The sequence below is a fragment of the Peromyscus californicus genome, unplaced genomic scaffold, assembly GCF_007827085.1.
Source record: "Peromyscus californicus insignis strain IS unplaced genomic scaffold, ASM782708v3 Scaffold_10__1_contigs__length_136768540, whole genome shotgun sequence".
In the NCBI taxonomy this organism is placed as follows: Eukaryota; Metazoa; Chordata; class Mammalia; order Rodentia; family Cricetidae; genus Peromyscus; species Peromyscus californicus.
The window spans coordinates 36,936,174-36,949,659 of NW_026294391.1; the positions used below are offsets into that span (position 1 = coordinate 36,936,174).

Genomic DNA, 13,486 nt, shown 5'->3' on the forward strand with positions numbered 1-13,486 from the left:
GATCAGAAATTATTTCCTACTACCTGTTATACAAAGCTTCTCCTGTATTATTCTATTAATCTACTATAATGAATATCTGATCTTTCTATGGAAACCTCAGTCCCTTGTTCAAATTTTTTCTTTTTTTTAAGTTTAAAAAAAATTATTCTTTTTACATACCAACCACAGATACCCTCTTGTCCTTCCTCCCGCTCCCCCCCTCTAACCTTACTCCCCAACCCCCCATCCCCTCCTCCAAAAGGGTAAGGCCTCCCATGAGGGGTCAACAAAGCCTGGTACATTCAGTTGAGGCAGGACCAAGCTTTTCCCCCATGCATCAAGGCTGAGCAAGGTGTCCCACCATAGGTAATGCACTCTGAAAAGCCAGCTCATTCACCAGGGACAGATCCTGATCCCACTGCCAGTGGCCCCTCAAACAGACCAAGCTACACAACTGTCTTCCATATGCAGAGGGCCTAGTTGGGTTCCATGCATGTTCCACAGTTGTCAGTCTAAAGTTCATGAGTTCCAATGAGATTGGTTCAGTTGTCTCTGTAGATTTTCCCATAAGAACTAGAAAATATCATCCTCAGTGAGGTAGCCCAGACTCAGAAAGACAAACAGGGTATGTACTCACTCATAAATGGAAACTAGATATAAAGCAAAGGATAAGCAGACTGCAACCCACAGCTCCAGAGAAGCTAGGAAACAAGGAGAACCCTAAGAGGGATGCATGGATTGCCCTGGGAAGGGGAAACAGATGAGATCTCCATGAGTAAATTGGGGATGGGGGGGCAGTAAAGAAGAGGGGATGGGGAATGAGAACATGAGGGAATGAGATGGTCAAACTTGGAGAGGGAAGGAGTGGGAGAACAATGAAAAAGATAGCTTGATAGAAGGTGACATTATGGGGTAAGGGGTGCTAGAGAAATTCCCAGGAATCCACAAGGACGACCCCAGATTAGACTACTAGCAATAGTGGAGACAGTTCCAGTACTAGCCTACCCAGGTAATCAGATTGGTGGATACTCAGTCATCATAGAACCTTCATCCAGTAACTGATGGAAGCAGATGCAAAGATCCACAGCCAAGCACAAGGCCAAGCTCCGGGGGTCCAGTTGAAGAGAGGGAAGAGGAATTATATGAGCAAGGGGCATCAAGATCACAATGGGGAAATCTACAGAGAAAACTTTTTTCTTTTATATCTGGCATAAGACCACCATCCTTTCCTTTGACTTTTGAAGTGCTCTGCTCTGCTCTTTATTCTTTCTACAATATCAGAAAAGTCCTGATCTGACAAGTCTTCTCAGGAAGCCAGGCAGTTTACTGAGCCAGAATGTTTCTCTTTGTGTCTTTGTCATAAACCCTTGTTCCAATATGGTCCCTATCTTTATTACAATCCTGCAAATGGTAAAAGAACATCAAGATTCCTAAAGCTGTTTACTTTGCCTTCAGGAGGGTACCGAGGCTTGTCATTAATTTTATAATCAAAATCATTTCCTGTCCGTGCTAGTTCTGTGTTTCTGAGGCAGAACATGAAAACCTAATGATCCAGTTATAGTTGGTCAGCTTCTAAAATTTCCCTACTAAGTTTTGCTTCTTTAATGACTTTTTTCCAGATCCTGTGTCTCATGCTTACTAATACCACTAATGTAATAGGTTCTAGAGAAGACTCAATTTCTTGCATAGCTGACTTTCCTAGGGAAATGCCATAAGTTTTATTCTTATTAACATCAACCTCTATAAGAATTGTTACATTGTCCCAGCTCTACCCTTTGGTGCAAGGACTCTTAACAGGAAAGAATTGGAATATTAAACATGTCAAAAACACAGGCAAGAGTTGTGTGGCAAATTCCACCAAGGGCAGTGAGAGGTCAGTCCAAGTCATCCAAGCACTGGAGCTTTGTCACCTTCAAGACTCTTGGCATTGACACCTACTGTGAACTACGGATGGGGCAGAGTGAAAAATGTGACCTTTAGAAAGAACTGCATAAACTATAATAAGCGGATGCACTTGAAAGAAAGGACATGAAGCAAATGTTCTGGGATGTACACATTATCCCTGTGGGAAAGACAAAGCCCTTAAAGGAATATTCTTGGCTTTTTCCACAACCAAAGATAATATTCATAAGATTCAACACCCTCACTGTACTTGCTTTTGCTTAAGCTAGCTATAAACATCACCCCCATGTATTGCTTGATTTAGTAATGAAAGGGAGAAGTGCCTGGTTAGCACTGCTTTTGTTCTTAAAGAACTTGAGCCCCCAACTCCCTCATTCAGATCTTCCACATTCCTTTGGATCCTCAGAGACTTAGTCTCACTGGTCAAGGTTACTCACACCAACAGTCTTGCTTAACAAAAGCCCCTTTCTGTGTTATCAATAAGCCAAACAAGATATTCCTACTGGCACAATAGTGGTGCAACTTGCACATGTAAAATCAACAGCTTTCCTATTGGATTTAAGGCTCACTCCAACTGTGAGGGGGGACCCATGTCTGTATTGGAGAGCAGTATAATCCACAGTGGCAGGGGATATTATGGGCTCCAATGGAGAAGACAGTTTTGTGTGTGAATGAAAATAAGGACATGACCACTCCAAGGTATGGTTGAGAAGAAAGTTTTTATTGTACATATGAGGAAGAGAACAGGCAAAGGCATCTACAAGAGTCCAGAGCAAGGAGATAAAGTAGTGGATTGAACATGACAGAATAAACTGGACCACAAGGGAAGGGGATTTGGTGAAAGAGGAAGAGAAGAGAAAGAAGAACAAGGGAACCAAGAGCATCAAGAGGAAGAGAAAGGAGAGAGAGGAGGGGCAAGAGAGCTTGTGGCTAAAATGTCAGGGTCATATAGGAAAGAGAAGATGAGAGAAGGGAATCAAAGCTCAGGGGCTCCAGAGGTTTAGGGTGGGGAATGAGTGGGTAGGGGAGAGAAGTGCTGAGAGGAGCCGAGACTCTGTAACAGGTACTTAGAGAGCCTGGTGGCCAGTGTGCACTCTTATGTTAAATAGATAGGACAGTTAGCCATGTGTCCTGAGTTTCTTTGGGACCTAACAGTGTGTGTGTGTGATGTTCTAAGGATGTGATGCACTATCTGAGGTGCCTTTCAAGTATTTGTGTTTCTGCCCATAGGTTATTACTACAGTCAGGGTCCAGAAGATATTTTTCTGTTTGTTGTTTTCTCCTTTTTGTATTTTTGTAGTCAAAGGGACACTGAAGCTCACCAACTGCCATGTTGTGGAGAGGGAGGAGTGAATATAAAGGCATGAGAATAGGGCCCCTCACAGGAGCTGGAGAATTACAGTCACACATCTTTAAAGACCATGGACATTTGCAAATGGGGGTGGTGATGAAAAGAATATAAGAGCTGGAGGAAGGATTAGAGAGTGTCCTGAACGACTTTCTTTCTGAAACAACTGCCATCTTGAGGCATTCAGCTGTGCATCCTGTAAAAAAAAAAATGAGGCAGAGAAGCATACAGTCTCAATCTCAACAGGCTGAGACTGTGTTAGTGAAAGAGCAAGGGGCTCCAAACTTTCCGTGGGATGAAGGTCGAGTGCATTTAGAAGGACTAGGAAACATGTACATATTCATAGGTATCTACCATGAAGTTACAGTCATTTTTTGTGGTTCAACTGGGAGTGAGGTGGGTTGTTTTGTATAACCAGACATATTGTTTCTGCTGGTGAGAGGTCAGTCTGGGACTAAGCAATGCCTTATGGCTAGGGGCTATTACCCAGTACAGCCTAACTCAATTCCTCATGACCTGAGGCTATTACCCAACAACCCCTTAGAAAAGATCATCTCACCTGGGCTTATTGATGGTTTACATCTCCCTCCCCAACTATTTAACTTTTCTCCATCAACTATCAACTCTTCAGGTGACTGGAGTGGGATATATATATATATATATATATATATATATATATATATATATATGCTCAGTCTATATAACTATGGGGATGTCCTAATCCCTGCTGGGTAGTACTTTACAGGTGCAACTAGGAGGAGGAGTACCCACACTCCTATAAGTAATTCCTCACTTACGCTTTGTTATAAGCCCTGTAAACTCATTAGTTCCCTAGAGTGAGCTTTGGTTTGTTGTTGGAGCCTTATGAAGAAGGGTAGATATTGCTTATGTCTCCTCTTGGGAAAGAATTTTAGAAATTTAGAAATTTAGAAGCAGGGTGAGTAAATAAGGTGGGAAAGCATTGCCCTGAATATGGACCGCAGCATAAATTAGGCCCAGACTCTGAAAGAAAAGCACAGAAAATTAGACAACAGGCATTCATATTTACTGGATACTCTCTGAGCTGGTGTACTTTGTTGCCCTTGCCTTGGTTGTGGGTTCATAACTATAGATTCTTGTACCTTTGAATCCTTAATTACATCAGATAGGCTTCTAGGCCTTCAGCCTCAGGCTGGGGTTGCTTTACTTTTCTCTCTTCTTCTCTGGCTTCCAACTTTTTTGAATGAGAATTGATGTCCCAGTTGTGCAGCCTGTTGAAAGCCGTATCAACAATAACCTGCTTCTAGGCCTTAAGCAAGATAATAAGTATCTATAAGATTGTGCAAATCTGAATCAAACTCCCATATTCAAATTTCTCTAGCCCTCTAATTCTCTGAGAAGTCAGTTCAGAAGTTAGGTGGATTTGATTCTTTTACCTTCAATAACCTCCATGGTGCCATGGTATCAGCCCATCTATGCAGTTATTACAGGTATTTGGGATGGGGTATCATGTTACTTTAAATGAAATAAATATTGGATCTAGGAAAACATATACATTAGATTAATGTACAAATATTACCTATGCCTCCCTTCCCTCCTCTCAGATATGGTAATGGAGAAGACAAGCTAATCTTCACTGTTATTTTCTCTGTAGTCCAGATTGGCATGTTCAAATAAGTTCTGTGTCATATCCCTTTTGTTATCTAGAATCAAGAAGCATAAACATTTACATATTTTACTGAACTATAATTCAAGTAAATTTAAAATACCATTTCTTTGGGTTTCTTTGTGTGTGTGTGTGTGTGTGTGTGTGTGTGTGTGTGTGTGTGTGTGTGTGTGTGTGTGTTTCTGTGTGTGTGCTTTTTATAGAACCGAGAGACTCAATGACAAGGTAGGCATCCTATGACACACACAAGTGCCCTTTATTTTAGTATCTGCCAGATCTGATTTCCTTCCATTCTGATCCAGGTCACTTTATGCTTACTCATTTACTATACAAAGAAGGCAGGGCACCAAACCATCCACCACCTTATAACACCTAAAACACCACAAATTCTATGCTTCCATCAATGATAAGGGACAGCTGACTTGGTTTAAAAGGCCCTAGGAATTGTTTTTACTCTACAACCATTAGAAATTTAAGCTGCAAAGGGAAGAGACATCTTCTTCAACTATACCCATTTTACACCTGACAGTGGATAGACCTTAATTTTTGGAAATGAGTTTTGCAAGTAAGAATCAATAAACTTGCATTTTGCTTCCAAAAAAATTATTGTGAACACAAACAGCAAACTGGTGAACTTGCTTCAAAAACAATGTGAACATCAGGTCTAATGACCTCAGGAAAATCCCATGGCAGTGGGGACATCCCAGTTCAGCCCACTTGAGGCTTTAGGACAGACTGAGTTTGTCGAAGAGGTACTCAGCCAAGCAGTGCCCTGGATCCTCCATCTGGCACATATTGGTCTGGTGGCCACCCATCTTCTGGAGAACAGGGACCTGCTCATCCAGACAGTGATTCTCCAGGAAGTCAGAGAGGTCAGCATCACCTTTCCCCTTGGGGAGCTTGTGCACATTCAGTGGGCTCTGGTTGATGGTCATATCCATGTGGAAGGCATACTCCACGGCCTGCAGGCCCCCATACAAACTGTCACTGTCTGATTTAGAGATGTTGGGGGAGAAAAACATGGCCACCACGCTTATACTGCAGGAACATGAACATTTCGGCACTGGACTTGCAGTTGTGTGACTTGCTCAGGAAGAAGCGCTTGAAGTTTCCCAGGGCCACATCATCACGGTCAAAGTAGAAGGCCATAGACAAGGACACATAGGAGGCTTGGAGCTGCAGCTGGATATGGGTGTTGACAGCATTCTCAAGGTCATGGTCATGGTTCTGTAGCACTAGCAAGGGTGCTTCAGCCATGGAGAGCGCTTGAACACCACGACAGTCACAGCAGCTCCTGCCCATGCTTAGAGGGGCAGGCAGGGTGGGAAGGGAAAGGACCCCTGTCCCGGAGTCCCTTGGAAGAGAGGAAGAACCTCAGCAGAGCAAAGCAGAGAGGCCTCAGGGAGCTCTGTGGCAGCACCAGAAATGAGTGTTGGCACCTGATGATGACATCATTTCAGTGCCAGGGCTTACTTAGAGTGGGCAGAGAGCTGGATAGGAGTGCTGATTTCCATAGCAAGGCCACCTACTGGGACCTACCTGACCTACAACATGTATTTTAAAGGACTGTATAAATAAAAGCCAAAGTGTTAGACTAAATCCTCTCAAGGCTTTATAAAGCAGTTTCGCTGAATATTGCCAAAATCTTACTTCTTTTAACGTTCTACTCTTTAACGTTTGCTTCCTTAGATAAATTTAGTATCAGAAAGCTTTATTTGAATGACAGCTCTCATTACTGACTTCAACTAGCATTCACTTGACCCTCTGAGGACAAGGTCAAGAGCTAGGTTGAGAGGTCATCAGTTATCCAGGCAACTGTGTCATGACCTTCACATCTATATCAGACTTTTAAATACAAGATGTTAAGTATTTTGTCAGGAGTATAAGTGATAGTTGTTGTTTTTGTTTGTCTGTTTTGATTTGTTTTAATGAATGAGGAGGATCCCTGAGAAACAGAAACTTTGGTGCCATTGCTGTGGGTGGTGCAATTATTCATGGGGACTCACTGCTGTCCAACCTTCTTTTTGCTCCCATGGCCATGAAAGTAGCCTTCTGTTGTTTATCATTCAAATATTATTCAGAAGGTGACGAAAATTAGCATTAGGAATGTAGTTTTGTCTTCATAATGAATATATGTGCAACATTAGAGCAATTTCTTAAGAGGAGGCTAACATTGCCCTGGGTTCATTAATATCACAACTAAAATGGATAAAGAAGTCCATTGTGTATAACTGTTTCTTCTATATTATGTAAGAGTGATTTCCATTTGTCTACTTTAGACTATTTTTTAATTCTGGAAGTAAAGTATAGTAGCCTATAAAGAAGTTATATAGAATTTCTTCTATTGTTATCCTAAATAGCCTTTCTAAGAAAAGATTTAGCTTACATATATGTACATGTTTGTCCAAGTCTGTGCATGTGCACCACATGGGTGCAAGTGCCTTGTGGGGCCATGAGAGTATGTTGGATCCTCTGGAACTGGAGTTACAGATAGTTGTGAGTTGTCTGGTGTGGGTGACAGGAACCCAACCCAGGCCTAATATAAAAGTACCAAGTTCTGTTAAGAACTGGGCCATCTTTCTTCCCTGCTGCATTGCTTTTTAAGTTTGTGGATGCCTGTCTCATGTCTGTAAAAAGACTGTAATTTTGAGGATCATGAAATTTAGTAATTGGCTTATTAAGTTAAGTATGCATTTTCACTTTGGGATTTGGGTTGTTGTTTTGTTTAGTTTTGTTTTTGTAGAACTTTTTCTACTGGTGTCTTTAAAAAGCATGATGTTGAAACGTCCTGTTTTAAGCTTATAAGATTCATATTGTATAACATATTATAGTAACAATGTGATACCTATTATGTTGTATTGCATAAAGAACCCTAACACATTTAGGGATTGGAGGCATGTCTAATAAATACTTTTAGTGTTATTCTGCACTGTATTTTGAAAAATTCTATAGTTGGTAACACCAACATTGTTTTAGTTCATGGAAATAATGGGGTATTGAGTATACCATGCACTGTTGTTCATTATTTAAAAAGTAGTTATTTTCCTGCCCCTGTCAACCTTAAATGCTTAACGTCTAAATACCAAGATAGTTACTTGAGTTTCCTCTGGCCCACCCTTCACTGACTGTCAGGGAGGACACGACTCCAATTCTGTGGTTACTGAGCAATATGGAAGATAGCTGAAGAGGTACCGCTCGCTATACAGAAGAGGGAAGCTGTATTTTATGTAAGAGCAATTGACATGGGAGAAAACATGGTCTAAAGGCATAGAATGGAAACAAATCAAAGTACAAAAGAAATTGACAACTCAAATGCTTCATAAATTCTACAAACTAGGCTTTCACGAAGGGGGAACATACAATAGACATTTTGCTTATAATTTACCCTTAAAATCAACGTCTCCTACCTGGACTGAGTCTACCAGGTTGACCTCAGTCTGTGGGGAAGGCTTTGCCCTGGAGGAGATGGGAATGGGGGGGGGGGGGGTTGGGGGGAAGGTGAGGGGGACGGGACGGGGAGAACAAGGGAATCCGTGGCTGATATGTAGAACTGAATTGTATTGCAAAATAAATTAAAATAAATTAAAAAAAGATCAACATCTCTGCAGGTATGGTTCATGTTGAAAAACCACTGTTAAATTTTCTTGGAAGCAGCTGTGCAGTGAGAAGGGCTTGTGAGGGGTTGGGAGAGGACAAATATGATAAAAAAAATTGTGTTGAAAAAATTTCAAATAAAAATTATGCAATGCAGTAAAAGTTCTGCATTTTCCTAACTTCTCAGTTAGGAAAAGAGCTCTAGGGGAAGGAGAAATCACCGCTGGCAGGCACAGAACCACCATGTGTGTAAAGTGCGAAGATGCAAGTAGAAATTGTATTTGTTAAATCTGAGAGAAAGACTGGAGAATCTCAGTAAACATCAGGTTTTAAAACACTCACACTGTCTTATTTACTTCATCATGTATGTTCTCCTTTCCCATTTATTAATATGTATGTTCTATGTATAGAACATGATACACTTTTGGGAAAAAAAATTAACTAAAATTGGTCAAAGACTTAAATACAAGAGTTAAACCATAACATCACCAGTAGATTTAAAAAAAAAATAAGAGCAGAGAAAGAGAACTATTTGAAATTCAAATGGCAACCAAATTATTAGATATGACATCAAAAGTACATGTAGTTGTGTTTTTGTTTTTACTCTTTGTAGGTTTGCCCCCCAGCTCCCAAATAACTGCACAGTAACTTATTTCTACTTATGAATGCCCAAACTTATTAGCTTGTTTCTAGCCAGCTTTTCTAATTTAAATTAACCAGTCTCTTTTTCTTTTTCTCATTTGCCTCTAGGCCTTTGACCTTTCTTTATTCTATATGTCTTTCTTCCCTTCTTATTCCATGGCTGGTTGTTTTGGCTAGGTGGCTGGCCCGTAGCGTCCTCCTCTTCTTCTCCTTTTCTACCTCCTCCCTCCTCCCTAGATTATGCCTCCTATTTATTCTCTTTGCATGCCAGCCCCACCTATCCTTTCTCGTGCCTAGCCAGTAGCCATTCAGCTCTTTATTAGACCAATTCGAGGTTTTGGACAGGCAAAGTAACACAGCTTTACAGAGTTAAACAAGTGCAACATACAAGTACGCAACATATTTTTGCATCATTAAACAAATATTCCACAGCATAAATGAACATAACGCATCTTAAACTAATATTCCACAACAAGTACAGGCTAAAGGCAAAAGAAAAACAAGTCAGTACATTCAGCATAACACGTTCTGCACAAAAGAAGCAAAGGAATGAAAGGCACCAAAGAGGTCTGTAAAGATTACCTGTGTAAGAGCAGTAGATGCAGCTCTTTGAAACAATGAAAACCTTCATGCAAAGTCAGTCCTGCTGCTTATAAGCTAAGAAAACTATTTTTTTCTTCTGCCTTTATAAGAAAATTAATTTGAGGTCATGGGTACTTTTCCCAAATAATTTGAGGGCTATACTGAGATCAGTGCCTAAACACTTAGCTCCGTGTTAAACTTTTTTTAAAAAAGATTCTTTTCAGTTTAATGAGGAAGCATATAGGATGTCTTGTTCTTATGGAAAAATTTAAAATCTGAAACCCTGTATACTCTGAATTACTTGGATATTTGGTCTAGGCTTTCTCCATGATGACATATTTGGTCAGGCATTTCTCTTTGGGTAGTATCTGTCCCTTTAATAGCCAAATACAGAGTGAAGTAGAAGACTGGTTGTCTCCACCCACTCAGTTCTCCCATTTATACAAGATAAATGCAGTTATATGGCTTATCACTACAGAAAGGATATGAGCAAATAGAAATATGCCAGGTGGTGGTGGTACATGCCTTTAATCCCAGGAGGTAGAGCCAGGCAGATCTCTGTGAGTTCGAGGCCAGCCTGGGCTACAGAATGATTTCCAGGAAAGGCGCCAAAGCTACACAGAGAAACCCTGTCTTGAAAAACAAAAACAAAAACAAAAAAAGAGGGAAGCAACTGGTTGTCTACATCATATCTTCATAAATTCTTAATTAGCTTATCTTTACTTCTGCCTCAGCCCCCCACCCACCCAACTCTGGGATTAAAGGTGTTCACCATCATGCCCAGCACTTGGGATTGAAGATAGATTTGTGATAGAAGTTTGTATTGTATTTTTTAGTAATTTTTAAAGATATATCTATCTTTTTTAAATAATGTGTTCTGGGGGGTGTCCAAGTAGGCCAGCGTTGTTAGATCTCCCTGGGAGCTAGACTTACAGGCAATGAGCTACCCAATGTGGGTGTTGGGAATTGAACTCTGGTCCCCTGGAAGAGCAGTATGTTCTGCTAAGTCATCTCTCCAGCCCTATAACGATATAGTAATATAATACAACCAAAACACAGCCAGGAAGCTGACTTGTGTTGCATAGGAGACTGAAGCAGGGGGATCACAAATTCAAATATAGCCTGAGCTACATGTTAAGACTGTGTCTCAAAACAAATGCTAAGGATGTATCTCAGTGGTAGGGCATTTGTGCAGCATGTGTGTGGGCCTGGCTTAGGTCCCCAGCATTACCAAGTTAAGTCTTAAGAGCATATGATGAATCTCCTTGATGTTTAACTCTTACATCCATACAAAAACCTGCATGTAGGTACTTATAACACTTGTAATTCCTCAACCTCAGAAGAAAGCTAGCTATCCTTCAGTAAATAGAGCCCATTTTAGAACATGCTTTCTATGTCTATTGTTGAACATCCTTTTATATGCTGATTAATCATTTATCACTGGTTGTGTGAAAGTGATGGTCTTTTTCTGGCTTTTCTATTAACATCTTTTACTCCTAAACAGCATGGCCCTTACAACTTAGAGAACTATCAAAATTTTAAATGTATATTACTTTTTGTCAGTTTGTGTGTCGTATTTACACAACAAATATATTTAAAACACTGTAAAAACATAATTTAATTATTGATAGTATAAAGAATACTTTCTTATGGAAATGGGAATATTGACAGTACTGTGAAGAGTCTATAAAGAGTTTAAAGTTTCAAAGTCATTTTTAATAAAATTCAAGCTTTAAAAAGAAAAAAAGAATATCTGCAGACCCTGTGTGAGATAGAGGTTTATTCTTGAAAATATTAAATATTAAATGTTATCAGTATACACGTGCTGATAGAATAAATTAAAATATGCATTTCTGTGAAGATGTGCTTTACCCACAACTGGTAAATTGATCTTAAAAGAACTAGAGTTACTTGACATTAAAATCATGGAGGAAAGATCCCATCTTGGAAGAATAAAGGCTGTGGTGTGCAAGGAATGAAATTAGCTGCCCATCACTTTAGCTGTAGAATTCAAGATAGGTTGAGAAAAATAATGTCTATAATTATTTCATTAATATTGAAACTTAGAGGGAGCTACGCATGTTTCCTTTCATTTACTACAATTACAGTATTTTGAGATGTACCCATGCTGCAAGATAATACCACTGAGTCTTTTTATTCAGAGTAATCCTGTTTTTAATTAATGGTTTTAGGTAGTTTTACAAATGACTGATATAAAAGTGTCAATGAAAAATATGTGAAAAATATATTTAACATCGGCTTCACACTAAGATACCAAAAATAATGGTGAAGGCACAGCATAACTTCATTGGGAAACGTTTCTGAATGTTAGGTGTTAAATTGTGCTTGTGGTGGCAGAGGGTGGCCCCCCAATATATCTCAAACGCAAAATTGAGAGTGTGTCACCGTCAAGTAGGTGGCGATAGGAAAATCTTTTAGTGAAGTTCCTTCTCCATTTCTCCCTCATCATTTTCATCATCCTGTTTTTGCATTATCAGTTCATAATTTTTTAATATGCTTGGTAGAGGAGTATTAACAGAGTTGTAGTTCCATCCTTTCTTCATAAAAAACTTCCTGAGTATGCCTGGCATATCATAGCCCTTGTGTATAATGAAGTCCTTAAAGGCAATTATTCCATAGATATTTTCAAGTACATCTGGTTTGCAAAAGCTTCTGCCTTGAAATTCAAGCAAACTCTTGGGGTCAGTTACAGGCTCTTCACTGGCTAGCGCTTTGAGCTGGTTGGGTTTCTGATATGGTGACCCATATTTAAACTTCTCCTTGGTGGACTTACAAGGATCATGTAGATTTTGGAGTTTCATCTCAAATATTGATGCCTGTTTGGAGAATCTGATGTTGTCCTTTTCTTTGCTTAACCCTCTGAAGTACTTGAGCTTGGAAGGAAGATGACAGATTTTCTTGTCTGCAGAGTCCTTGTAAGTTGGCTGGTAAGCATGGTCCATGTCGAATTCTTGCAATGCATCCGAGTTTCCCAGTGCTTCGTTCCGTTCATAGATACCATCACTCCCTCTTTGTGTGTATCTATAATTAAGAGAGTCAATCAAATTCTTGTTTGTGGATGTGTTTCTAGGAAGTAAATTTCTTTGACATGACCTGAAATCCTCTGGATTCCCCAGGTTGAATTTTCTATGAAGGTGTTTCCCGTGCTTGCTCTTCTTATTTGCTTCCCTTTGATTTCCCAAGTGAGGCCACTTATGCAGATTCCAGCCATGTTTTGGCATCTGCAGCCAATTTATGAAATGTTCTTCAGCATCATCTTTCATCTGAGACAAACGATGCAGCTTGTATTGGGTCCTTCTGCTTCCTTGCTGATCCATTGACATTGAACAAAACAATTCCAAATCCTGGGGTGGCTTTCTCTGGCACTTATTGGTGGCAGTATTGGGCGCTTCATGAGAAATTCTGGGGCAAAATGTCCGCCAGATGGTTCGTGACAGTATCTCTTCACATGCCTGATAGTCTCTTTTAAAGTCTTCCAGTTTTTCATGAGAAAACAGGCGGTGACGGCCCTCAATGAAAGGAGGAACTATCAGTTGCTCCTTCTTGTGCTTCAAGACACGCTTGTACCTGTGTACCCAGTCAGGATGGTCCTCTGGCAGCCTCTGGTCCCCCATGGTCCCCTTCTGGCTCTGAGACCACTGTTCCAGAATCAGTTATTGTATCCCTGAGGATTCTTGGTTGCTAGGAAACTTTAGAATCTACTTTGATGAGCAAGAGGGAGTGCCCAGGCTCCAGTTCCTCTAATTCTATTCTACATCACTTGAACACAATAC

At 40.2% G+C, this 13,486-nt stretch overlaps 1 protein-coding gene and 1 pseudogene across 1 annotated transcript; both read right to left on the reverse strand.

The window, feature by feature from the left end:
• Positions 1-5,599: 5,599 nt before the first annotated feature.
• On the reverse strand, positions 5,600-6,131 carry LOC128114771 (ferritin heavy polypeptide-like 17; annotated as a pseudogene).
• A 5,996-nt stretch (positions 6,132-12,127) lies between these two features.
• On the reverse strand, positions 12,128-13,327 carry Fam47a (family with sequence similarity 47 member A). The gene has a single exon (XM_052747741.1). The coding sequence runs from the start codon at positions 13,325-13,327 to the stop codon at positions 12,128-12,130; it is 1,200 nt and encodes a 399-aa protein (XP_052603701.1).
• Between the last annotated feature and the right edge of the window lie 159 nt (positions 13,328-13,486).